General features: G+C 45.0%; 1 protein-coding gene across 1 annotated transcript in view; it reads right to left on the reverse strand.

Moving 5' to 3' along the window:
- Positions 1–25276, reverse strand: part of phex (phosphate regulating endopeptidase homolog, X-linked) — a 121403-nt gene extending 96127 nt beyond the window's left edge. The window contains exon 1 of the mRNA XM_080204102.1: positions 24960–25276. Within this exon, the coding sequence (XP_080060228.1) occupies positions 24960–25083 (124 nt within the window). The 5' untranslated portion in view covers positions 25084–25276. The remainder of the gene's footprint in view (positions 1–24959) is intronic.
- Between the last annotated feature and the right edge of the window lie 956 nt (positions 25277–26232).

Raw genomic sequence — 26232 nt, forward strand, 5'->3', positions numbered from 1 at the left:
TTTTTCTCCAGGGTGGCACAAAGCAGTGTCCTGGAGATTGATCTTCAATTCCTGGAGATTCCAGGCCAATCCTGGAGGGTTGGCAGCTCTAGCTACAGGTGCCTTTCAGAGCCCTGAACCTGCCCACTGCTGACTTGGGAGCAGGCAGGTAAGATCAGGCAAAATTGCACTGAATAGTGGAGCAGGTTCAACGTATGGTCTTACATTCATAGAAGCTGTTCCACATTCAGGCTGGATCTAGTCAGGTAGTAGTAGGGGAGTCTGACCGTCTCTGACCCAGCCTGACCAGCTTTGCTGATGTTACATCTCTCTACCTCCTCAAGAATAATGGACAGAAATGGAGATGTTATATTTGGAAATCAATACTCCTGTTGTAGAGAAAGGACTTGGATGTGGCAGAACACCTGTCATAGAATCTTCTGCCACCTCCATCATGTTGCCCGTCTTTGCTAAAAACACAGCAAATGCCACAAATACTCATGGCTGTATCTGTGAGGAGGGAAACAGAGTCCAGGCTGCAGCAGTACAGTGGCACAGTGACCTCAGACTTGTGAGCAGGACAGTAGCACTGCTGCCTCACAGCCCTACTTGGCTTCGATTTCCAGTTTGGGTCACTGTCTGTATGGAGTTTGCACATTCTCCCCTTGTCTGTGTGGGTTTCCTCCAGGTGTTCTGATTTCTTCCCACAGTCGAAAGATGTGCGGGTTAGGTCGATTGGCAATGTTAAATTGCCCCTTAGTATCCTGGGATACATAGGTTAAAGGGATTAGTGGGACAAATATGTGGAGTTATGGAGATAGGGCCTGGATGGGATTGTTGTTGATGCAGGCTCGATGGGCTGAATGGCCTCCTTTTGCACTGTAGGGATTCAATGATTGTCCCTCACCCCGTTCTAACTGAAACTCTCATGTTTGCTCTTGTTGTCTCTACATTAACAGAATCTAGTAACTAGAGTTGACTGAGTGGATATGGTTTATTTAGACTTTCAGAAGGTTTCAAAAAGATCTCACATAACAGATTATTATTTAAAATTAAAGCACATGGGATTGCACCTAATGTATTGAACAGGACAGAAAGCTGGTTATCAGATACGAAGCAAAGAGTTGGTATAAATAAGTCTTTTTCTGATTGGCAGTCAGTGATTAATGGGGCTCTGCAGGAATCTGTGCCAGTACCCCAACTGTTTACATTATATACTAATGATTTGGAAGAGGAAAGTGAACATATTATCTTCCAGATGATAAATGTTGGATGGAGGGGGTAGTGAGCTATGAGGAGGATGCAGAGATCTTTCAGTATGATTTGGACAGGCTGAGTGGCATGGCAGATGCAGTATAATGTGGATAAATGTGAGGCTATCCACTTTGGTAGCAATAATAGGAAGGTAGATTATTACTTGAATGGGTGTAAATTGAGAGAGGTGGACACTTAGTGAGATCTTGGTGTCCTTGTACATCAGTTGCTGAAAGTAGGTGTGCAGGTACAGCAGGCAGTAAAGAAGGCAAGTGGTATGTTGGCCTTCACAGCGGAAGGATTTGAGTAAAGCAATAGAGAGTTTTGCTGCAATTGTATAGGGCGTTGGTGAGGCCACACCTGGAGTATTGTGTACAGTTCTGGTGTCCTTATCTAAGGAAGGATGTCCTTGTTATAGACAGAGTACAGCGAAGGTTTACCAGGCTGATTCCTGGGAAGGCAGATTTGTCATATGGGATGAAGGAGTACAATATCAAGGGTAGGAGTCTTAGCTGGGTTGAGGAGCAGAAGGATCTTGGGGTCTGGGTCCACAGGACTCTTAAATCAGCCTTGCAGGTTAAGGATGTGATCAAGAAGGCGTATGGTGTACTGGCCTTCATTAATCGAGGGATTGTGTTTAGGAGTCAGGAGGTAATGCTGCAACTTTATAAGACCCTTGTCAGACCCCACTTGGAGTACTGTGCACAGTTCTGGTCACCTCACTACAGGAGGGACGTGGAAGCTATTGAGAGGGTGCAGAGGAGATTTACACGGATGTTGCCTGGATTGGGAGGCATGCCTTATGAAGATAGGTTGAGGGAGCTAGGTCTCTTCTCCCTGGAGAGACGAAGGTTGAGAGGCGACCTGATAGAGGTTTATAAGAGGTATAGATAGGGTGCATTCTCAGAGGCTATTTCCCAGGGCTGAAATGGTCACTATGAGAGGACACAGGTCTAAGGTGCTGGGAAGCAAGTACAGAGGAGATGTTGGGGGTAAGTTTTTCACTCAGAGGGTGGTGAGTGAATGGAATCGGCTGCCGTCGGTGGTGGTAGAGGTGAACTCGCTGGGGTCTTTTAAAAGACTTCTGGATGAGTACATGGGATTTAATGGGATTGGGAGTTACAGATAGTTCTATGGCCTGGTAGGTATGGATATGATCGGCGCAACTTGTGGGCTGAAGGGCCTGTTTGTGCTGTAGTGTTCTATGTTCTATGTCCTGTGTTCTATGAGAGGTGAAGTCAGTTAGGATTATATTCACTGGAGTTTGGGAGAGTGAGGAGATCTCATAGAAATTTATAAAGTTCAGAGAGAATGTTCCCAATGTTGGGGCAGTCCAGAAGTAGGAGTCAGAAGTAGGTTTACTCTTAGAAGATAAGGAGTAAACCTTTTCAAACTGAGGTGAGGAGAAATTCCTTCACCCAGAGGGTGTTGAGTGTGTGGAATTCTTTACCACAGAATATAATTGAGGCCAGAATTTGTCTGATTTCAGGAAGAAATTAGATATAGCTCTTGGGGCTAAAAGGATCAAGATCTATGGGGGGTATCGGGAAATTGGATTCGATGATCAGCCATGATCAAAATGAATGTTGAAGCAGTCTCGAATCGCCAAATGGTCTCCTCTGTACTTGCTCCCCAGCACCTTAAACCTGTGTCCTCTCGTAGCGACCATTTCAGCCCTGGGAAATAGCCTCTGAGAATCCACCCTATCTATACCTCTCAACATTTTATAAACCTCTATCAGGTCACCTCTCAACCTTCGTCTCTCCAGGGAGAAGAGACCTAGCTCCCTCAACCTATCCTCATAAGGCATGCCTCCCAATCCAGACAACATCCTTGTAAATCTCCTCTGTACCCTTTCAATAGCTTCCACATCCTTCCTGTAGTGAGGCGACCAGAACTGCTGCACAGTACTCCAAGTGGGGTCTGACAAGGGTCTTATAAAGTTGCAGCATTACCTCCCGACTCCTAAACTCAATCCCTCGATTGATGAAGGCCAGTACACCATACGCCTTCTTGACCACATCCTCAACCTGCGAGGCCGATTTTAGAGTCCTGTGGACCCGGACCCCAAGATCCTTCTGCTGCTCAACACTGCTAAGACTCCTACCCTTGATATTGTACTCCTTCATCCCATATGACAGATCTACCTTCCCAGGAATCAGCCTGGTAAACCTTCGCTGTACTCTGTAGTTTCTATGTAATCTGAGCCAGTTGGTGAAATCAAAACCCAGACACAGAGTGGAATTTCACTGAGACAGTTCAGTCTCACAGCTCTCCTCAGTGTTCCAGCTCACCCCAATTTATAAATTGTTGAATATGCCATTCAAAAAGATTAATTAACAAAGTAACCAATTAAACAAATTGACAGCCCTTTAGAGGCTTTGTACTGCATTCAGTGGCATCCTCCTTTGGCCTCGTGGTATAGGTTGCTGAAATGAGTAAGCCATGAAGCTAGAGTAATTCTCTGGGGTTCCAGGTTCAAATCCTACCACGGTAGCTGGTTTCAATAAACATTTATATGTGCTCAATTGACTTAATTAAACACTTCTCTCCAGTGATGTGAATTAATATGCCATTAATTCTCTCCTGGCTGATGGGCTCATCCTCAGGTCTGCTGCCTGAATTTTAACTCATATTCAGTCCAGCAATGCATCAGGCTTAAAATTCTCGTCCTTGACTAAGGAGAAGGTTCTGGGGAAACTGAAAGGTCTGAAGGTGGATAAACCACCTGGGATGATGGACTACACTGCAGGGTTCTAAAAGAGATAGCTGAGGAAATTATGGAGGCATTGGTGGAGATCTTTCAGGAATCACTGGAGGCAGGGATGGTCCCAGAGGACTGGAAAGTAGCTAATATAACATCGCTGTTTAAGAAGGGAGGCAGCAGATGGGAAATTGTAGGCCGGTTAACCTGATTTCAGCTATTGGCAAGATTTCAGAGTCCATTATTAAAGATGAGACCACAGAGTACTTGGAAGTGTATGATAAAATAGAACTGAATCAGCACAGCTTCATCATGTCTGACAAATCTGTTAGAATTCTTTGAGGACGTAACAAGGAAGTTAGATAAAGAAGAACCAGTGAACATGATTTATTTAGATTTCCAGAAGGCCTTTGACAAGGTGCCGCATAGAAGACTGTCAAATAAAAGCCCATGGTGCTCAGGGTAAGATGCTGCCATGGATAGAGGATTGGCTGACTGGCAGAAAGCAGAGAGTGGGGATAAAGGGGTCTTTTTCAGGATGGCAGCCGGTGACTAGTGGTGTGTCTCAGGGGTCAGTGCTGGGACCACAACATTTTCACAATATACATTAATGATTTGGAAGAAGGAACTGAAGGCACTGTTGTTAAGTTTGCAGTTGATACAAAGATATGTAGAGGGACAGATAGTATTGAGGAAGCAGAGGGGCTGCAGAAGGGTTTGGACAGGTTAGGAAAAATGTGAGTTTATGCACTTTGGAAGGAGGAATGGAGGCATAGGCTATTTCCTAAATGGTAAATTGCTTAGGAAATTAGAAATACAAAGGGGCTTGGGAGCCCTTCTTCAAGATTCTCTGAAGGTTAATGTGCAGGTTCAGTCAGCAGTTAGGAAGGCAAGTGCAATGTTAACATTCATGTGGAGACAGGTAGAACACAAGAGCAGGGATGTACTTCTGAGGCTGTATAAGGTGCTGGTCAGATCCCATTTGGAGTATTGAGAGCAGTTCAGGCCCTATATCTAAGGAAGGATATGCTGGCCTTGGAAAGGGTCCAGAGGAGATTGATTTCTGGAATGAAGAGTTTGTCGTATGAGGAATTGTTGAGGTTTCTGGGTCTATATTCGGAGTATAGAAGGATGAAGGGGGATCTTACTGAAACTTACAGGATACTGCGAGGCCTGGATAGACTGGACAAGGAGAGGATACTAGAGGGCACAGAACTAGAGGGCACAGCCTCAAAATAAGCAGAGGGCAGTTTAGAATGGAGTTGAGGAGGAACTTCTTCACTCAAAGGGTGGTGAATCTCTGGAATTCTCTGCCCGTTGAAGTGGTGGAGGCTGCCTCGCTAAATATATTTAAGTCACGGGTAGATAGGTTTCTGATCGACAAGGGAATTAAGGGTTATGGGGAGAAAGCGGGAAAGTGGAACTGATCCACTTCAGATCAGCCATGATCTTATTGAATGGTGGGGCAGGCTTGAAGGGCTAGATGGCCTACTCCTGCTCCTATTTCTTATGTTCTTATGATATTTCCATTAGTTGGAAAAACTAGAACCGGAGGCCTTAAACTCGGACCAAAGGGACTTTTAAAATAGAGATGAGGAGGAATTTCTTCAGCCAGAGAGTGGTGAATCTGTGGAGCTCTTTGCTGCAGAAGGCTGTGGAGGCCAGGTCATTGAGTGTCTTTAAGACAGAGATAGATAGGTTCTTGATTAATAAGGGGATCAGGGGTTATGGGGAAAAGGCAGGAGAATGGAGATGAGAAAAAGATCAGGCATGATTGAATGGCAGAGTAGACTTAATGGGCCGAGTGGTCTAATTCTGCTCCTTTATGGATGACACTAAAGTCGGTGGAGTTGTGGACAGTGCGGAAGGATGTTGCAGGTTATAGAGGGACATAGATAAGTTGCAAAGCTCGGCTGTGAGGTGGCAAATGGAGTTTAATGCAAAAAAGTGTGAGGTGATTCACTTTGGGAGGAGTAACAGGAATACTGGACTAATGGTAAGATACTTGGTAGTGTGGATGAGCAGAGAGATCTCGGTGTCCATGCGCATAGATCCCTGAAAGTTGGCACCAGGTTGACAGGGTTGTTAAGAAGGTGTACGGTGTGTTAGCTTTTATCGGTAGAGGGATTGAGTTTCAGGGCCATGATGTCATGTTGCAGCTGTACAAAACTCTGGTGCGGCCGCACTTGGAGTATTGCGTACAGTTCTGGTCGCCGCATTATAAGAAAGATGTGGAAGCATTGGAAAGGGTGCAGAGGAGATTTCTCAGGATGTTGCCTGGTATGGTGGGAAGGCTATTTTTGTTCGAGAGAAGAAGGTTCAGAGGTGATTTAATAGAGGCATACAAGATGATCAGTGGATTAGAGAGGGTGGATAGTGAGAGCCTTTTTCCTCAGATGGAGATGGCTAACACGAGGGGACATTGTTCTAAATTGACGTGTAATAGATATAGGACAGTTGTCAGAGGTAGGTTCTTTACTCAGAGTGTAGTAAGAGCGTGGAATGCCCTTCCTGCAATAGTAATGGACTCGCCAACATTAAGGGCATTTAAATGTCATTGGATAAACACATGGATGATATTGGAATAGGGTAGGTTAGATGGGCTTTAGATTGGTTTCACAAATCGGCACAACATCGAGGGGCGAAGGGCCTGCACTGCGCTGTAATGTTCTATTCTTATGGCCTTGACTTCAAATCCATCCATGTCCTCACCCCTCCCTATCTCCATTATCTCCTCTGACCCTACAATACCCTGAGATCTCTGAGGTCCCCCCATTCTGGCCTCCCTGATTTCCATTGCTCAGTCTTTGCTGGCTGTACCTTTAACAGCCCTAAGTTCTGGAATTCACTCTCTAAGTATCTATGTCTCTCCCTTCCCTTTAAGATGCTCATTAAACCCCACTGCCGGATCAAGCTCCTGAGGCCTCTTCAATATTCTCAGGTGCATTGGAAAGATCTCATAGAATTATTCAGAAGTTATAGAGGTACAAGTGCCATATTTATCTCAGTCAACATATTCAGTCAAAAAACACACCCCCGACATTGCAACCCCTCCACAATATCTCACTGCTCAAGTCATAGACTGGGACTTGAACCAGGAACTTTGTGACTCTGAGGTGAGAGTGATACCAAATGAGCCACAGCTGGCACTGAGGCACCTGAGAACATGAGGGGCATGGACCGGTAATCGAGAGGCCCTGGTCAATACTCTGGGGTGGAGATGCCAGCATTAGACTAGGGTAAGGACAGGAAGAAGTCTCATAACACTCTATCTCACAAGTACAGCCACATGAGCGGTCTACATATAGGGGGATATAGCAGGCCTTACTAAACATTGTAGGCTTGGGATTCCGTTTTTGCCTCAGGGATGTTACAGTCTTTGCCTGTTTAATAATGAATTTTTTGTCTCCACAGGCATTTAAGTCCACCTTGTTGACCAGCAAGGGGCATGCATGCGGCAGGTTGTAGTGGGCTGCTCTTGGACGTTGCTTCGGGAGTTGCCTATTGCTTCATGTCGTTAGTGTGCTTAAACTGGACCATCTCGAGGGCAACATGACAGCTCAGAGACTATCTCTGTTGCTGTGCGGACACATGGATTTGGGCCTGTGTCTGTGGGAGTTTGCGCGTTCTCCCCGTGGTTGCGTGGGTTTCCTCCGGGTGCTCCGGTTTCCTCCCACATCCCAAAGATGCGCTTTTAGGCTGATTGATTGGGTAACAAATTGTCCCTATATTGGACCTCCCTGATCCTCGCACATTAGGCGTAGACTAAAATCATGAATAGGTCACTGAGACAATGGGACGGCGGCGCGGGCTCGTTGGGCCGAAGGGCCTGTTTCCCGTGCTGTGTTGTTCTTTGTTCTTTGTTCTTTGTACTGTCTCACAACGGGTGGCACAGTAGAACAGTGGTTAGCACTGCTGCTTCACAGCTCCAGGGTCCTGGGTTCGATTCCCAGTTCGGGTCACTGTCTGTGTGGAGTTTGCACATTCTCCTCGTGTCTGCGAGGGTCTCCTCCGGGTGCTCTGGTTTCCTCCCACAGTCCAAAGATGTGCGGGTTAGGTTGATTGGCCATGCTAAGAAATTGCTCCTTAGAGTCTAGGGATGCGTAGGTTAGAGGGATTAGTGGGTATAGGATATGGGGATAGGGCCTGGGTGGGATTGTGGTCGGTGCAGACTCGATGGGCCGAAGGGCCTCTTTCTGCACTGTAGGGTTCTATGATCTACCCTGGGGACATGGTTTCAAATTTCAGCATGGCAGCCGATGCAATTTAGGTTCCATTAATAAATCTGAAATATAACGGTGACCATGAAACTATCATTGATTGTTGTAAATATCCATTCGTTTCACTAGTGTTGTAAGGGAAGGAAAACTGCCATCCTTACTCAGTCTGGCCTACATGTGACTCCAGAGCCAAAGCAATATGGTTGACTCTTGACTGTCCTTGAACTAGCCAAGCAAGGCACTCAGTTCAAGGGCAATAAATGCTACCCCAGCCAGCAATGCCCATATCCCATGAAAGAATAAAGAATGAAAAGCTGAGGAGAAACTTGACGCAGGCAACTTTTACTTAGTTGGTTAGGCTCACTTTATTGGGTGTGAAACTTATTGGATGTACCACATGGCAAACTGAATGATCCTTAAGACCCTGCAATCCCTGTCCTTAATAAGCCAGAGCCCACAGGGTATTCTCGCCAGTTAAGATGGAGATAATCACTATTCAATGAACTTTATTGCAATGCCATGTGAAGGAGGCACTTGGGAAAAAGTCTTGCTGCCAGCGGCTGACTTTCACCATGTTAACACTTCCAGTTCTAGGTTCAACCTGACTGCAAAAGTCCATGCACTGCACTGACATTAGTGTGCTCCTTCCCCATTGGAAGATTGGGTTACATGACCCTCCCAATGTCTGCCCCTTCATGGGACCAGCTACTACATTGCTCCCCTTTGTAAGTCCCTTATTATACAAAACACAAATAACTTAGCAGAAACTCAGTTTGTCAGGGGCTTTCTCTTTCTCTGGGAGTGACGTAGCTCAGTAGGTTGGGGTTTAACTGTAAGAGGTAGTTTTGGTTGGACATACTTCACTGGAACTCTCCCGTGGTATCACTTTCCTCAGTTTCATTGGGAGCAGTCCCCTGGCCTGCCACTGGCTGATGAATCATTTCACTCCTTGGACAAGCAACAATACTTCTCAGTGGCATATTTGGATCAGGCAGGAGCACTAGCTCTTGGGATCGCTGCCACCATGGCACAGTGGTTAGCTCTGCTGCCTCACGGACCTGGGTTCAATTCCCAGCTTGGGTCACTATCTGTGTGGAGTTTGCACATTCTCCCCATGTCTGTGTGGATTTCCTCCGGGTGCTCTGGTTTCCTCCCACGGTCCAAAGATGTGGGGGTTGGATTGATTGCCCTGCTAAATTTCCTCACGGTCGGGGGAATCAGAAGGGTAAATGCATGGCGTTACGGGGATATGGCCTGAGTGGGATTGTTGTCAGTGCAGACTCAATGGGCCAATGCCTCCTTCTGCATTGTAGGGATTCTATGATCTATGGCCTTGTCACTGATCCATGTGTTTCTTCACTAACTTGTTCTGCACTTTCACCTCCTAAGACAGTGGCCTCCATCTTGGCCACCACAAGTACTGAGGCCCAAAATTCTTCACGAAAACTGAATCATTTATTTCAGAAGCACTTCCTATTTTTGGTGAATTGTGATTCTTTTACTGACAACCCTGTTCTGTCTCCACTCTCCCAGCCAAGTTCGGAACTACTAGGCTCAACCTGGTCCTTAAACATCAATCAGCAGTTCGGCTGGGGCTATTCCAGGATTGGTATGCAGGGTGATTCTATAAGCTAGCAGTAAATGTGCCACTTTAGTTTCTAATTAAGTAGGTGTTTGCTTCTTCATATAGGTCTTGTATGTTTGAACTGTGAGTTCAGCCAGCCCATTTGATGAGGGGTAATAAGGTGCTGTTTGGATATGTATTATCCCATTGAAGGCCATGAACTTAGAACATAGAACCCTGGCCCATCGAGTCTGCACCGACCACAATCCCACCCAGGCCCTACCCCCATATCCCTGCACATTTACCCACTAATCTCTCTAACCTACACATCCCTGGACACTAAGGGGCAATTTTAGCATGGCCAATCAACCTAACCTGCACATCTTTGGACTGTGGGAGGAAACCAGAGCACCCGGAGGAAACTCACGCAGACACGAGGAGAATGTGCAAACTCCACACAGACAGTGATCCGAGCCGGGAATCGAACCCAGGACCCTGGAGCTGTGAAGCAGCAGTGCTAACCACTGTGCTACTGGAACTCGGCACTTGTGAACACTGTCCCATTGTCGAAGACAAATTCTTCTAGTATGGGTGTCGAAACATATTGAAACATATAAGATGATTAGAGGTTTAGACAGGGTGGATAGTGATAGCCTTTTTCCTCTGATGGAGAAAGCTAGCACGAGGGGGCACGGCTTTAAATTAAGGGGAGGTAGTTATAGGACTGATGTCAGGGGTAGGTTCTTTACCCAAAGGGTGGTGAGGGATTGGAATGCCCTGCCAGCTGCAGTTGTAAATGCGCCTAGTTTGGGGGCGTTTAAGAGATCTGTGGATAGGTTTATGGACGAAATGGGATTGGTTTAGATTAGTGGGTTAGTGTTGTTTTTTTTTTAAAAGCTGGTCGGCGCAACATCGTGGGCCGAAGGGCCTGTTCTGCACTGTAATGTTCTATGTTCTATGTTCTATGAAACATTGAAGCAATTTCTCAGTGTAGCGTGTAAAGTTGTGGGCTTCATTTCAAACACCTCGAACATTAACAAAAGAAACATCGTGACTATAAGTAGAACTACAGCACAAACAGGCCCTTCGGCCCACAAGTTGCGCCGATCACATCTATACCTAAATGGGCCAATATAGCCAATGTGAACTCTCACCATGGCTGACTTGGCATTTCCCACGGGTGCAGGGGAGCTGAAGTTGGTCGCTTTTGCTGGAAATGGCACTGGTCACATTGTTTGACAACACTTCCTGTTTTTGCATCTCTGCGAAGCCATGAGATACAGCTTCTCACTGGAATTTTCACCTTCAGTCCACCCAAATGCACACTGTCCAATTCTCCAAGCAATAACTCCCTTCCAGGCAGGGGGATGACCAGTCTCATTCCCCAAAAGATGACTCCATCCTCAGAGCTGAGCTCAGGCTTCCTGAGCTGAGAAGGCTTCATTTCCTCTGTAGTATCTTTGATGACATTAGGTCTCTATTAGTCCAGCACTTAATTTGTTGTGCTGTTACAGGTAAAGAGTCCAAAAAGTTTAAAATCATTACAATCTCTTGCGGGACTAGATAGAGTGGAATTATTTCAGGTAACAGAAGTCGACTTAAGGTGCTGTGTGAGTGACAGCTGACGTTTGAAGGTATAATCCTAAACCGACAAGAATAGCCCATCACTGTATTCTAGCAGAAACAATTGGTGGAATCAACTTGTCCTCCTTGAAAAGCCCTAAGAGTGGCTCGTGGGCTGTGATAATAGTAAATGTCTCCCTTATATGTAATAAAGAAATCTCCTAATGCCAAATGTTATGGGGTGTCAATTTGAGCACAGTGTTCTTATAAGCCTTTTCTCCTATGTAACTGTTTTACTGGTGTCTGTTGAGGGTTCTGAGCATGTGGCTCAGAACCCTCAACTGAGTGTGGTTACACAGTGGTTAGCACTGCTATCCCACAGCACCAGGGACCCAGATTCAATTCCAGCCTCGGATCACTGTCTGTGTGGAGTTTGCACATTCTCCCCGTCTTTGCACATTCTCCCCGGGTGGTCTGGCTTCCTCCCACAGTCCAAAGCTGTACAGGTTAGGTGGATTAGCCAAACTAACCCTAGTGTCAGGGGATTAGCAGGGTAAAAATGTGGGGTTGCGGGATAGGGCCTGGATGAGATTGTGGTCAGTGCAGACTTGTGGGCCAAATAGCCGCCTTCTGCACTGTAGGGGTTCTATATGTGGATTTTGGAGGGCTTTTCAGTCTGCAAGAGGGTGACCTGTAAACAGGAGTAGTTTTACAAGTGCTCCTAATTTCATAGTCACCACTGTTCTGCTGAGGTACTGTTTTTGTTAAACTTTGTTATTTATGTAGAGTAACTCATTATTTTAAATAGCGCGTTTGACTACCTGCGAGGAGCAGAAAACAGCATGCAAAGAGAAAACAAGGCTTTTCAATATTCTGCATGACAACACGGAGTTGCATACAGTGAGTATCTAGTTTCCTTGTGGATTTTTTCAATGAAATTTCAACTAAGCAGCACCATGGCCATTTTCAGGGCAGTCAGTCAGTTTAATGAGTGAAGTGAGGACGAGGCAGAATGTGTGGAGAGGGTTCAGCGCTTTTTAGCAAATGACACAGCATCTGGGTCCCTGGTGCTGCAAAATCGGCCTCGCAGATAGAGGGTGTGGTTAAGGAGGTGTGTGGTGTACTAGCCTTCATCAATCGAGGAATTGAGTTTAGGAGTTGGGAGATAATGTTGCAGCTGTATAAGACCCTGGTCAGACCCCACTTGGAGTACTGTGCTCAGTTCTGGTCGCCCCATTACAGGAAGACATAGAAAGGGTGCAGAGGAGATTTACAAGGATGTTACCTGGGTTGGGTGGCATGCCTTATGAGGATAGGTTGAGAGAGCTTTGTCTTTTCTCCTTGGAGAGATGAAGGATGAGAGGTGACCTGACAGAGGTGTATAAGATGTTGAGAGGTATAGATCGGGTGGATTCTCAGAGGCTTTTCCCCAGGGCTGAAATGGCTGCCTCAAGAGGGCACAGGTTTAAGGTGCTGGGGAGTCGGTACAGAAGAGATGTCAGGGGTAAGTTTTTCACTCAGAGGGTGGTGGGTGCGTGGAAATGGCTGCCATCGGTGGTGGTGGAGGCAAATTCGTTAGGGTCTTTTAAGAGACTTCTGGATAAGTACAAGGGACTTAATAGGATTGAGGATTATAGGTAAGCCTAGTAGGTAGAGGTAAGATCAGCTCAACTTGTGGGCCGAAGGGCCTGTTTGTGCTGTAGTTTTTCTATGATTCTATGAATAGAAGATGAGATGAAGCAGTGCTCGATTCTCCTGATGGTGTGTGAGGCGAAAACTTAAAAGATGATGAGGAATTTAGCCATATCTCAGAAGCCAGGGAGATTGCATTTGAAGATTTAGTCGCTCTGGTCCAGAATCACTGTGACCTGAAGTGGTTATTCATAAATTTAAATTTCAAAGCCATTTTTAAAAATCAGGTCAATCAATAGCTAGTTTTGTGGCAGGGTTTTAAGGGGGTTTAAAAGGGCGTCTTGACAAGTACATTAATAGGTTGGGAATAAAGAACAAAGAACAAAAACAGCCTGGGAAACAGGCCCTTCGGCCCAACGAGCCCATGCCGCCATTTTAACATTACCAGTCCCCCCTCCACCCATGACCCTTATCTATGCTTATGGCATTCCACATTGAGGGAAAACTAATTTAGGGACAATTTATTACCTCCAATCAGCCTAATAGCTCATCTTTGGGGTGTGGGAGGAAACCGGAGCACCCGGAGAAAACCCACGCAAGCACGGGGAGAATGCGCAAACTCTCACAGAAACTGGCCCAAATCCATGTGTCTGCACAGCAATCAGCGATAGTCACTGAGCTGTCGTCTTGCCCAGCATCTGGTCCAGTTTAAGCGTACACTAATGACATGAAGCACTAGGCTATGTAAATAGAGGGATATGGTCCCCGGAAGGGTAGGGGGTTTTAGTTCAGTCAGGCCGCATGGTCAGTGCAGGCTTGGAGGACCGAAAGGCCTGTTCCTGTGCTGTAATTTTCTTTGTTCTTTGATAACAATGTGTATATTAGGGCAAGCCTCTTTATGGTCAAGGGACGGTACTGAGTTTGCCAGGGCACGACTGGCTTAGCAAAATTCAATTGAATTGGAGCGAGATCGAGCATACAAAGCTGACGGAGGATGTAGTTAATGTGTCCAAGGATGAACTGGGTACATTGTGTGGTTCTATTGTGAAATTGTATGTAGATTCTTAGGCTATTCCTTGCTTTTTCAATCTCAGGACATTGCTCTATGCCATGTGGAGTTGGTATCAATGAGCATTTTCAGGTTCTTCATTGGGCAGTTCCAATCGACTCTATTCTTGAAACTGATGGTCTGGTGCACCTATGTGTAGACTACAAGCTCACCATTAACCAGGTTCCCGAGTTTGATATTTATCCATTATCTCAGGTGAAAGATTTGATTTCAACCCTTGCAGGAGGCAAGATGTTTCCAAAACTGGACATGAGCTAAGGATATGAATGCTTGCTGGAAGAAGATTCAAACCAATTAGTTGACTTTTAGGGTACACTTCAGTCCATCAGTACCTCTGTGGTCATTCATTCATCATATGAAGCTGTTGATGAGTCTTTTCAATGAGTCAAAATGTATTCCTCCCACGGCCTCAGTGAGAATACAGTGCTGGGTGCTTACATTGTCATCTTAACAGTACGTTATCATGTACAGAGCAGGGTAAGATATTGCAAATGCAGATGCCTTGAGTCATCCCCCTTTACTCTCATTATGTATGCTGTCCTTCACAGTGAGAGAATTCGAGTGCAGAAGCTGGGATACCTTGCTGCAATTATACAGAGCCTTGGTGAGGACACACCTGGAATATTACATGCAGTTTTGGTCTCTTTATCTGAGGAAAGATGGTGTTGCTATAGAGGGAGTGCAGAGAGGGTTTACCAAATGGATACCTGGGATGGCAGAATTGACATATGAGGAGAGATTGGGTCGGCTTTTAGCACCTTTCTCAGCCTCCTTCATTTTCATTTACATTCCCATTGTCCAATTACAGCACCACCTCCCCCCCCCCACCACACCCAACTCTCATAGTACAAATCTCTTCTGATTTTGTTTGCTCTTAGCTCTGAGGAAGGGCCATCCAGACTTGAAATGTTGGCTCCACAGATGTTGTCAGACCTGCTGAGATTTTCTGATTTTGTTTCAAATTCCAGCATCAGCAGTATTTTGCTTTTATATTTCATAGAATCATAGAATTGCTACAGTGCAGAAAGAGGCCATTCGGCCCATCAAGTCTGCACCCACCACAATCCCACCCAGGCCCTAGCCCCATATCCCTACATATTCTACCCATTAACCCCTCTAATCTATGTATCACAGGACACTAAGGGGCAATTTTAGGATAGCCAATCAACCTAACCCGCACATCTTTAGACAGTGAGAGGAAACCGGGGCACCTGGAGGAAACCCACACAGACACAAGGAGAATGTGCAAACTCTACATAGACAGTGACCCAAGCCGGGAATCGAACCCGGGTTCTTGGAGCTGAGAAGCAGCAGTGCTAACCACTGTGCCACTCCTTTGAGTTGGTTAGGATTGTATTCGCTGGAGTTCAGAAGAATGAGGGGGAATTCTCATAGAAACAGATAGAAGTCTAACAGGACTAGGCAGGGTTGATGCAGGAAGGATGTTCCTGACGGTGGGGATGTCCAGAACCAGGGATCATAGTCTGATGATACAGGGTCATGAGAGTTGAAACAGCCACAAAGGCCTGGAATCAATGAGCCGATTCAGGTTTTTCATGAGGAGAAATTTCTTCACCCAGAAGGTGACCAGCCCATAGAATTTGCCACCGCAGAAAGTAGTTGAGACCTTAACATTGCATGTTTTCAAGAAACAGTTAGATATAGCACTTGGAGTGAAGGGGATCAAAGGATATGTGGGACAGGCTGAATCAGGCTATTGAGTTAGATGGTCAGCCATGATCATAATGAATGGTGGAGTAGGCTCGAGTGATCGAATGGTCTCCTCCTGCTCGTATTTTCTATGTTTCCAAGAAACTATCAGTGATTTTCGTTAAAAACCCATCTGGTTCACTTCTTTCTGCCATCCTGATTGGTGTGGCTGAATATATTTAATTCCTAATGAAATAGAATATAGAGGTTACAGCCATGGAAACAGGTCCTTTGGCTTCCCCATGCTGCCCCTTTTTAAACCCTAAGCCAGTCTCAGTTGCCCGTGTTTCGCCAATATCCCTCTATGCCCATCTTACCCATGTAAATATCTAAATGCTTTTTAAAAGACAAAATTGTACCCGCCTCTACCTTGTTCCAGGCACTTACCCCCACCCCCACCCCCACCCCCACCCCCACTTGTGAAAAAATTGCCCCTCTGGACCCTTTTGTATCTCTCTCCTCTCATCTTAAACCTATGCCCTCTATTTTTGACTCCCTTACCTTTGGGAAAAGATATTGACTATCCAACTTGTCTATGCCCCTCATTATTTTATAGACCTCTATAAGATCATCCCTCAGCCTCCGACGTTCCAGGGAAGAAAGTCCCAGCCTTTCCAGCCAATCCTTCTAACTGAAAACATCAAGTCCTGGTAGCGTCCTAGTAAATCTTTTCTGCACTCTTTTTAGTTTAATAATATCCTTTCTATAACAGGGTGACCAAAACTGTACACAGTAGTTCAAGCATGGCCTTACCAATGTCATGTACAACTTCAACAAGACATCCCAACTCCTGTATTCAATGTTCTGACCAGTGAAACCAAGCATGCCAAATGCCTTCTTCACCACTCTGTCCACCTGTGATTCTACTTTCAAGGAGCTATGAACCTGTATCTCTTTGTTCTGTAACTCTCCCCAGTGCCCTACCATTAACTGAGTAAGTACTGTCCTGGTTCAATCTACCAAAATGCATCATTCGCATTTACCTAAATTAAACTCCATCTGTCATTCGTCAGCCCACTGGCCCAATTGATCAAGATCCCATTGCAATCCTACATAACCTTTTTCCCTGTCCATAATGCCACCAATCTTGGTGTCATCTGCAAACTTACTAACCATGAGGGTGCAGAGGAGGTTTACTAGGATGTTGCCTGGTATGGTGGGGAGGTCCTATGAGGAGAGACTGAGGGATTTAGGGTTGTTTTCGTTGGAAAGAAGGCGGCTAAGAGGGGATCTTATTGAAACATATAAGATGATTAGAGGTTTAGATAGGGTGGATAGTAATAGCCTTTTTCCTCGGATGGAGAAAGCTAGCACGAGGGGGCATGGCTTTAAATTAAGGGGGGGTAGCTACAGGACGGATGTCAGGGGTAGGTTCTTTACCCAGCGGGTGGTGAGGGATTGGAATGCCCTGCCTGCTGCAGTTGTAAATGCGTCTAGTTTGGGGGCGTTTAAGAGATCTCTGGATAGGTTTATGGACGAAAAGGGATTGGTATAGGCTAGTGGGTCATTGTTTTTGTAACTGGTCGGCGCAACATCGTGGGCCGAAGGGCCTGTTCTGCGCTGTAATGTTCTATGTTCTATGTTCTATATGTCTTCTAAATTCTCATCCAAATCGTTAATATAAATGACTAGTAACAGTGGACCAAGCACCAATCCCTGAGGCACACCACTGGTCACCGGCCTCCAGTTTGAAAAATGACCCTCTACAGCTACCCTCTGTTTTCTGTCATTAAGCCAATTTTGTATCCATCCTCACCCTGGATCCTGTGAGATTTAATCTTATGCAACAACCTACCATGTGGTACCTTGCCAAAGGCCTTGCCTAAAATCCATGTAGATAACATCAACTACACTGCCCTCAGACAGGACTGGCTGAACTGGGGCCTTTGTACAGAGATTAGCATAATGGGCAGTTCACTCTCAGTCACATCCATCTGGATCAGACATGTATCAAATATTTTTAATTCCCATTCCAAAATGTTGACTAAAATAACTGATTTTTTCAATCAGGAAAGGGGAGCTTCTGCACAACTCAACAATTGGTCAACAGGCAACATTACTGTGCAAAAAAATTCAGAGATCCCCGCTGGATACATGGGTTCAAATCCCACTGTGGCAGCTATAAGTCTGGATGCTAGTCATGATAACGGTGACCGTGTGGGTAATGGTGACCGTGTGGATAATGGTGACAGTGTGGGTAATGGTGACAGTGTGGGTAATGGTGACAGTGTGGGTAATGGTGACAGTGTGGGTAATGGTGACCGTGTGGGTAATGGTGACAGTGTGGGTAATGGTGACAGTGTGGGTAATGGTGACCGTGTGGATAATGGTGACAGTGTGGGTAATGGTGACAGTGTGGGTAATGGTGACAGTGTGGGTAATGGTGACTGTGTGGGTAGTGGTGACAGTGTGGGTAATGGTGACAGTGTGGGTAATGGTGACCGTGTGGATAATGGTGACAGTGTGGGTAATGGTGACAGTGTGGGTAATGGTGACTGTGTGGATAATGGTGACAGTGTGGGTAATGGTGACAGTGTGGGTAGTGGTGACAGTGTGGGTAATGGTGACAGTGTGGGTAATGGTGACAGTGTGGGTAATGGTGACCGTGTGGGTAATGGTGACAGTGTGGATAATGGTGACAGTGTGGGTAATGGTGACCGTGTGGGTAATGGTGACCGTGTGGGTAATGGTGACTGTGTGGATAATGGTGACCGTGTGGATAATAGTGACTGAATAACAGAATCAGTCTGTGTGCGTAGGCCAGCTCTCTGAAGAATCTGCCCAATGCACATAGCCACTGTGCTCTTACCCAGATTCTTGGAAAGCTTTATTTTTAAATACATAAAGCAGAGACTGGAGTTGTCAACACAAGCAGATATAAACAGGAGCAATCACCGGGTAAGGAATACCACAAATAACAGCTGCCAAGTTTCTAATAGCATCCTGTGGCAGCAGTTTATCACATTCCTGATTAAGAGGAATCGTGCTTGCAAACCAGTGTATGCTACAGTGCAGATTGGTAGGGCAACTCACAAAGTTGTGCGCTTATAACAGAGAGAAGTAATGTCACTGATCCATTTTTTAAAAAATTGATGTTTATATTGCACTATTCACAGTCATCAGACATTTCAAAACACTTTATAGCCAATGAATTTTGAAGTGCAGTTACTGTTGTAATGTAGGACAGGGAGCAGCTAATTTGTATAAAACAAGTTCCCATAAACAGCAACGTGATAATAACCAGAATATCTGTTTTAGTGATGATAAATATTGGACAGGACACTGGGAAGAAACCCACTCATCTTCAAAATAGTACCATGGGATCTTTTACACACACGAGAGCAGGTAGCTCGGGCATTGGCAACTTTCAAGTCAGGGAGTGGGAATTTCATGTTCATATTCGTTCATGCTCATGTTCATGTTCAAATCAGGGAGTGGGGATTGACCTGCAATCCTTGTGACATACAGAGTGACTGAGCCACAACTGACACTGAATACATTGTACATCACTGTCTGTGGCTATTGCATTCATTTATTTTTTTTAATTCCTCTGTAGGACATGGACATCACTGGCTGGCCAGCATTTATTGCCTATAGCCCTTGGAGGGCAGTTGAGAGTCAACCACATTGCTGTGGCTCTGGAGTCACATGTAGGCCAGATTTCCTTCCCTAAAGGGCAATGGTGAGCCAAATGGGTTTTTCCAACAAGCAACAGTGGTTTCATGGTCATCAGTAGATAGTTAATTCCATATTTTTTTAAAAATTGAATTCAAATTCCACCATCTGCCAGGCCGGGACTCAAAACCGGGTCCTCAGAATATTAGCTGAGTTTCTGGATTAATAGCCTAACTATACCACTAGGTCATTGCCTCCCTGTAGAGCCACAGATAGCTCAGCAGGCCAGCCTTACATCCACTGCTGTTGGATACCAACCATTTATAAGATCCCATTTCCCACATCCATCTAAATTTGACCTTTTCAAATATTTATCCAATTTAACTTCAAGTGGCATTGGTAGTTTACACCTCATTTATGAATGAGAATATCTAAAGTGTTATATATCTGCCAATTTATGATATATTTTATACTTCTTGGAGCTGTGTAGTGATGACACAGGTTTCTAAGTCTGTGACAGATTTATTTACAAGACTTTTAAAATACCACTGCAATCACAGTATGTCTGCACCCAGACATATAGTTCCATTTCTAGGTTTTTCTGTGTTGTCTGTTTGTTTGATGTCCGAGTCAACATGCATACTCAACCAATCAAGCACAATGGACATAGGTTCACTAGCATAATCACGTAATCAAACAAACTATTGTTAATGACAGCAAGTGACACCATTTCCTTAACCCTAAGCCATATCACAGAGACACAGAGGCAATGCCAGTGGTCTGTAAGGTTAGACCTTTGTTCCATTGGAACTCCACATAAAGTTCCCACAACAGGTGTCACAGGTGGGGTGGGCAGGAAAGATTAGGATGGGGACAGATGGCATCAGGAAAATTAGTTGTCCCCAACATGTTCACAGCCTTACTCAGGTTTCAGTTCAGCACAAAGAAAGTAATCTGCATTCTACAGCAAGCTGCATTGTATAGAGCCAGTCCCACAGTCAGTAGTATCACAGTGACCAAGTGTATGATCCATAATCCAGTGCATTGAGAGTGCCATCTACCTGGAGAGCACAGAGTGTAGTGGGGAGGGGAAAGACACAGAGTGGTAGAGGGAAGGGTGAGGGTGGATAGGGGAGGGACACAGAGACAAAAGAGAAAATGCTGGAAAATCTCAGCGGCTCCAGCTCTGATGAAGGGTCATCCAGACTTCAAGTGTTGGCTCTACTCTTTCTCCACAGATGCCGTCAGATCTGCTGAGATTTTCCAGCATTTTCTGTTTGTGTTTCAGATTCCAGGGTCCACAGCACTTTGTCTTTATCTGAGGGACACACAGACACTATTCCAATAAATAATATGCAGGATCACAAAGAGCTGATGATAGTCTAGCTCTGACTGAGAGGGACAACTGATGGAACTTTGTAGTGTAAATACTGGGCTAAATTTTGCTGGCAAAGTAACTGTGTGTAAATTACACTTATGCATTCATAAATAAAATGACCTGTAAATTCAGGGCATGAAGTTATGATGTGAACCTTCAGAACTTTCTGCCAATTTACTTCAGATAGATTATATCTCATCCTTAACAACCCCATTACTTGAAAGACTTACTGGTTTGCACATTAATTACCCATTGAACTCACTGTGGGAAGTTTGGGCTGCTCCTTAACAGCGTAGCTATTTCTCTGGCCACCTGAGAATTCTTACTTCCATTGTTAATGAATCAGAATAAAGTCTGAACAAATTTCCTTCACTCCAATATCGAATCAATCAAATCTATTCGCATGGACATCAAGTTAAAAAGACCCTGATAAGTTTGGGGTGAGGGGGTGTCAGGGAGATTATTTCAGTTATAATATCACTCCGTTAATGAACCTGAAATGCAAACAGTCTCACGAATGTGTGCTGTACATAGTGAGGGAGGTAATTATTGCTGTACAGTACAGTGACCCAGCAATAGTGTATTCAACATTGGAGTGAGAAAGCGACCAGCCCACAGTGCAGGCAAAGACATCCTGGAAAAAATTAACAAAAAAATTGACTTTTGAAATTATTCATAGTATGTGGGTGTCACTAGCTGCACCAGCACTTATTGCCCATCCCTTGTTCCCCATGAACTGAGAGGGTCTCTAGGCCATTTCAGTTGAGAGTCAACCAGGTTGCTCTGGAGTCACATACAGGGCAGACCGGGTAAAAACGGCAGATTTCCTTCCATAAGTGCGGCCGCACTTGGAGTACTGTGTGCAGTTCTGGTCCCCGCATTACAAGAAGGATGTGGAGGCATTGGAGAGGGTGCAGAGGAGGTTTACTAGGATGTTGCCTGGTATGGTGGGGAGGTCCTATGAGGAGAGACTGAGGGATCTAGGGTTGTTTTCGTTGGAAAGAAGGCGGCTAAGAGGGGATCTTATTGAAACATATAAGATGATTAGAGGTTTAGATAGGGTGGATAGTGATAGCCTTTTTCCTCGGATGGAGAAAGCTAGCACGAGGGGGCATGGCTTTAAATTAAGGGGGGGTAGCTACAGGACGGATGTCAGGGGTAGGTTCTTTACCCAGCGGGTGGTGAGGGATTGGAATGCCCTGCCTGCTGCAGTTGTAAATGCGTCTAGTTTGGGGGCGTTTAAGAGATCTCTGGATAGGTTTATGGACGAAAAGGGATTGGTATAGGCTAGTGGGTCATTGTTTTTGTAACTGGTCGGCGCAACATCGTGGGCCGAAGGGCCTGTTCTGCGCTGTAATGTTCTATGTTCTATGTTCTATAAAGGACATTGGTGAACAAGGTGGGTTTTTCTAACAACTGACAATGGTTTTGTGGTCATCAGTAGATTCTTAATTTCAGATAATTTTTATTGAAATCGAATTTCACCATCTGCTGTGGTGAGATTCAAACCCGGATCCTGAGAACATTAGTTGAATTTTTGGATTAATAGTTTAGTGAAAATATAGAGTCATAGAGACTTACAGCATGGAAACAGGCCCTTCGGCCCAATTTGTCCATGCTGCCCTTTTTTGTTAAAACCCTTAAGCTAATCCCAATGGCTCACATTTGGCCCATATCCCTCTATACCCATTGTACCCATGTAACTAAATGCTTTTTAAAAGAAAAAATTGTACCCGCCTTTACTACTACCTCTGGCCAGTTTGTTCCAGACACACACCACCCTCTGTGTGAAAAAATTGCCCATCTGGACACTTTTGTATCTCTCCCCTCTCACTTTAAACCTATGCCCTCTAGATTTAGACTCCCCTACTTTTGGGAAAAGATATTGACTATCTATCTTGTCTATGCCCCTCATTATTTTACATATCTCTATAAGGTCACCCCTCAGCCTCCTACGCTCCAAAGAAAATGTCCCAGTCTATGCACCCTCTCCTTATAACTCAATGCTACCTCTGTACTGACCCTCTGACAGTGCAGCACTCCCTTAGTATAAAAATAAGGACACAATTCTAAAGGCGGTGCAAGAATAGGGAGACCTTGGTAAATAGGACATGGAGACTCTGGAGGGAGTGCAGAGGAGGTTTACCAGGATGTTGCCTGGTGTGGAAGGACTGGGTTATGAGGAAAGATTGAGCAAATTGGGGCTGTTTTCCCTTGAAAGACGGCGACTGAGGGGGGATCTAATAGAGGTATATAAGATTATGAAGGGTATAGATAGAGTAAACAGTGGTAAGCTATTTCCTATGTTAGGGGCATACAGTACAAGGGGCCATGGGCTTAGGGTGAGGGGACAGAGGTATAACACGAATATTAGAGGGAGGTTTTTCACACAGAGGGTAGTGGGGGTATGGAATGCTCTGCCAAGCAAGGTGGTGGAGGCAGGCACGCTGGATTTGTTTAAGAGTAACTTAGACAGGCACATGAGTGGGTTGGACTTGGGAGGATATAGGAAATTGTTTTAAATAAGGTTCATTAGCATTGGGACGTCCCTGGTAAAGTTTCAGGATGAGGAATGATACTAACGTTTTTCTCTTTTAATTCACAGGTTTTAAGTCAGTCCGCCTTGTGGTCCAACGAGGGGCATACATGCAATGGGTCGTACTAGGGCTGCTCTTGGATGTTCGAGATTGGCCTAGTGCTTCATGTTGTTAGTGTGTGCCTAAACTGGACCAGATACTGGGCAACACGACAGCTCAGTGACTATCACTGTTAGCTGTGCAGACACATAGATTTGGGCCGGTGTCTGTGGGAGTTTGCGCATTCTCCCCGTGCTTGCGTGGGTTTTCTCCGGGTGCTCCGGTTTCCTCCCACACCCCAAAGATGTGCTATTAGGCTGATTGGAGGTAATAAATTGTCCCTAAATTAGTTTCCCTCAATGTGGATGGCCATAAAACAATAGATAAGGGTCATGGGTGGAGGGGGGGACTGGTAATGTTAAAATGGTGGCGCGGGCTCGTTGGGCCGAAGGGCCTGTTTCCCGGGCTGTTTTTGTTCTTTGTTCTTTGTATGCATATTAATCAATGAACAGGTTAAAAACCAATAAGGGATCGTGAACATTTTCAACAGTGTAGAGTACCAAAGCAAGCAAGTTATGTTAAACATAGACGTGATCGGTTTCAGTTTAAGTATTGTGTCCAGTTCACACACCACACTTTAAGAAAGATGTGAAGACGTTGAAGGGAGTGCGGAAAAGATGACAAGAATGATTCCAGGTGTAAGGCATTTCAGCTATCTGACAGATCGGAGAAGTTTGTGCTGCTTCCCTTGGAGAGGAGAAGGTTGATAAGAGATTTGGTCGAGGCGTTCAAAATCATAACCACCTGGACAGAGTAGATAGAGGGAAATTGACCCCAATGGTGGAAGGATCAAATACCATAGGACACTGACTTGAAGTAACAGCCAAAAAGAGTAATGGAAATAATAGAGAAACAGGTTCACAAAGTGTGGCTAGGAACTGGAATACACTGTCTGAGAGTGTGGTGAAGATAGATTCATGATATGGAGATGCCGTCGTTGGAATGGGGTAAACACAGTAAGAAGTCTGACAACACCAGGTTTAAGTCCAACCGATTTATTACTGTCAAATAAATCGGTTGGACTGAAACCTGGTGTTGTCAGACTTCTTACTGTAAAGACTGATTCACACAGAGTGTGGATAGGATCTGGAATGCATTGTCTGCGAGTATGGTGGAGACGCAGTCAATTAAAGCTTTCATAAAGGAATTTGATTTTTATCTGTATAAATGAAAGCAAATTACCGTGGATGCTGGAATCTGAAACAAACAATGCTGGAGAATAGAGAATAGAACTAACATTTCAAGCCTGGAGCTAGTTCTGACAGAGGATCGTGCAGACTCAATATGTTGGCTCTATTGTCTCTCTACATGTTGCCAGACCTCCTGAGATTTTCATGGGTTTTTAACTGAGTGGATGAATATTGCCAGAGAAATGAATTGCTGCTGCAGAGAGCTGGCACTGACATAATGGGCCAAATGGCCTCCCACAACTACACCCATTCAATGATTTCAGCACAGTCTGGTTTAGCTGTTTGTATTCCCCCCACCTGCAATACAGCTCTCACACACTCAAACATAATCAGAGCTCAGCACCATTTGAATCCAACTGTGAAACATTACAATAGAAAGTTAAAGCAGTTACAAGTCAGGGAGTTCAAGCATATGCTGTCAGCCTGTTAAAAACCACTTACTTACCAAGTGCCAGCAAAATACTGAGAATCACAGTTGCAGCCACAAACATGAAGAGGGCTACTTTCAGCAGCCTGTTCTGCCATCTCCCTGTCACAGGGTTTGCGCTCTCTAATACTTCCATTTGCATGCTGTCCAAAGCTGACTCCTCCACTCACCCCCACTCTTTGAAAATATTCTAACTCTGTCCTCCAAAGCTGGAACAAAATCCCCTGCTTTTGGGTGAGAATAGTGACTGTACACAGCGTTCCTCTCACGCTTTCAGAGAAAGAAGTGTCTGCTCGCCTTCCCCTGAATGCCACTTGGGAGATTGTCGATCTCTGTTTACGTACAACCACCAAGTTGGTTGCTGAGGAAGACAGCAGAGAGATTTATTAAATTGGATTACATCTGCCCCAGTCAGAAAGCAGCAGCGAATCCTAACTCAGCCTGCAACTTTCAAACAACGAAACACCACATAGGAAACTCTGTGCCACAGCTGCACTCCAACTTTCTACACGCAGACATTTGTTGGTATATTGGACAATTTGTAATGTAATAATTAAAACGTAACATGAATGCAGAATTGCACTATTTACATTATGTCACTGAAAGAAACAACAGTGAGGGATTCTAGTAATGCGTTACCTTATATTTCATTACTGATTTTCTGCCTTTAATCTTTCCCTGATTTGAGAATCAGATAACACTATTTTTAATCCTCAAACACATTCCCACTCAGAGTAATGTTTCTGTCCAGCGCTGGACACATTAAAACCAGGATCGCTGCCCTTATTCAGTTACAAATTCATTTTCCACCTGGCTTCCAAATTCAGTGATTTCTGGCAGCTCTCGCTTTATTCCGAAGCAATCATTTCAAAAACAACTGCAAAACATGAGGCACCAACACTCAATCCCTCTTCACTGTGAGAGTTCCAGGCAAGGAGCAGAAATCAACACAATTCCGTTATTTCAGAATAGTAATAACTCCATTTCTTTTAACCGCTGCAAAACAAACTTCCTACCAAACTCTCTAAACCACTCAATTCCCTCACCTCTCTCACCTCTCAGTACACTATGGGCAGCATTGTAGCACAGTGGTTAGCACTGCTGCTTCACAGCTCCAGGGTCCTGGGTTTGATTCCTGGCTTGGGTCACTGTCTATGTGGAGTTTGCACATTCTCCTCGTGTCTGTGTGGGCTTCCTCTGGGTACTCTGGTTTCCTCCCACAGTCCAAAGATGTGCGGGTTAGGTTGATTGGCCGTGCTAAGAAATTGCCCCTTAGTGTCCAGGGATGCAC

This window comes from Carcharhinus amblyrhynchos, chromosome 15, assembly GCF_965287045.1.
Source record: "Carcharhinus amblyrhynchos chromosome 15, sCarAmb.v2.hapA, whole genome shotgun sequence".
NCBI lineage: Eukaryota > Metazoa > Chordata > Chondrichthyes > Carcharhiniformes > Carcharhinidae > Carcharhinus > Carcharhinus amblyrhynchos.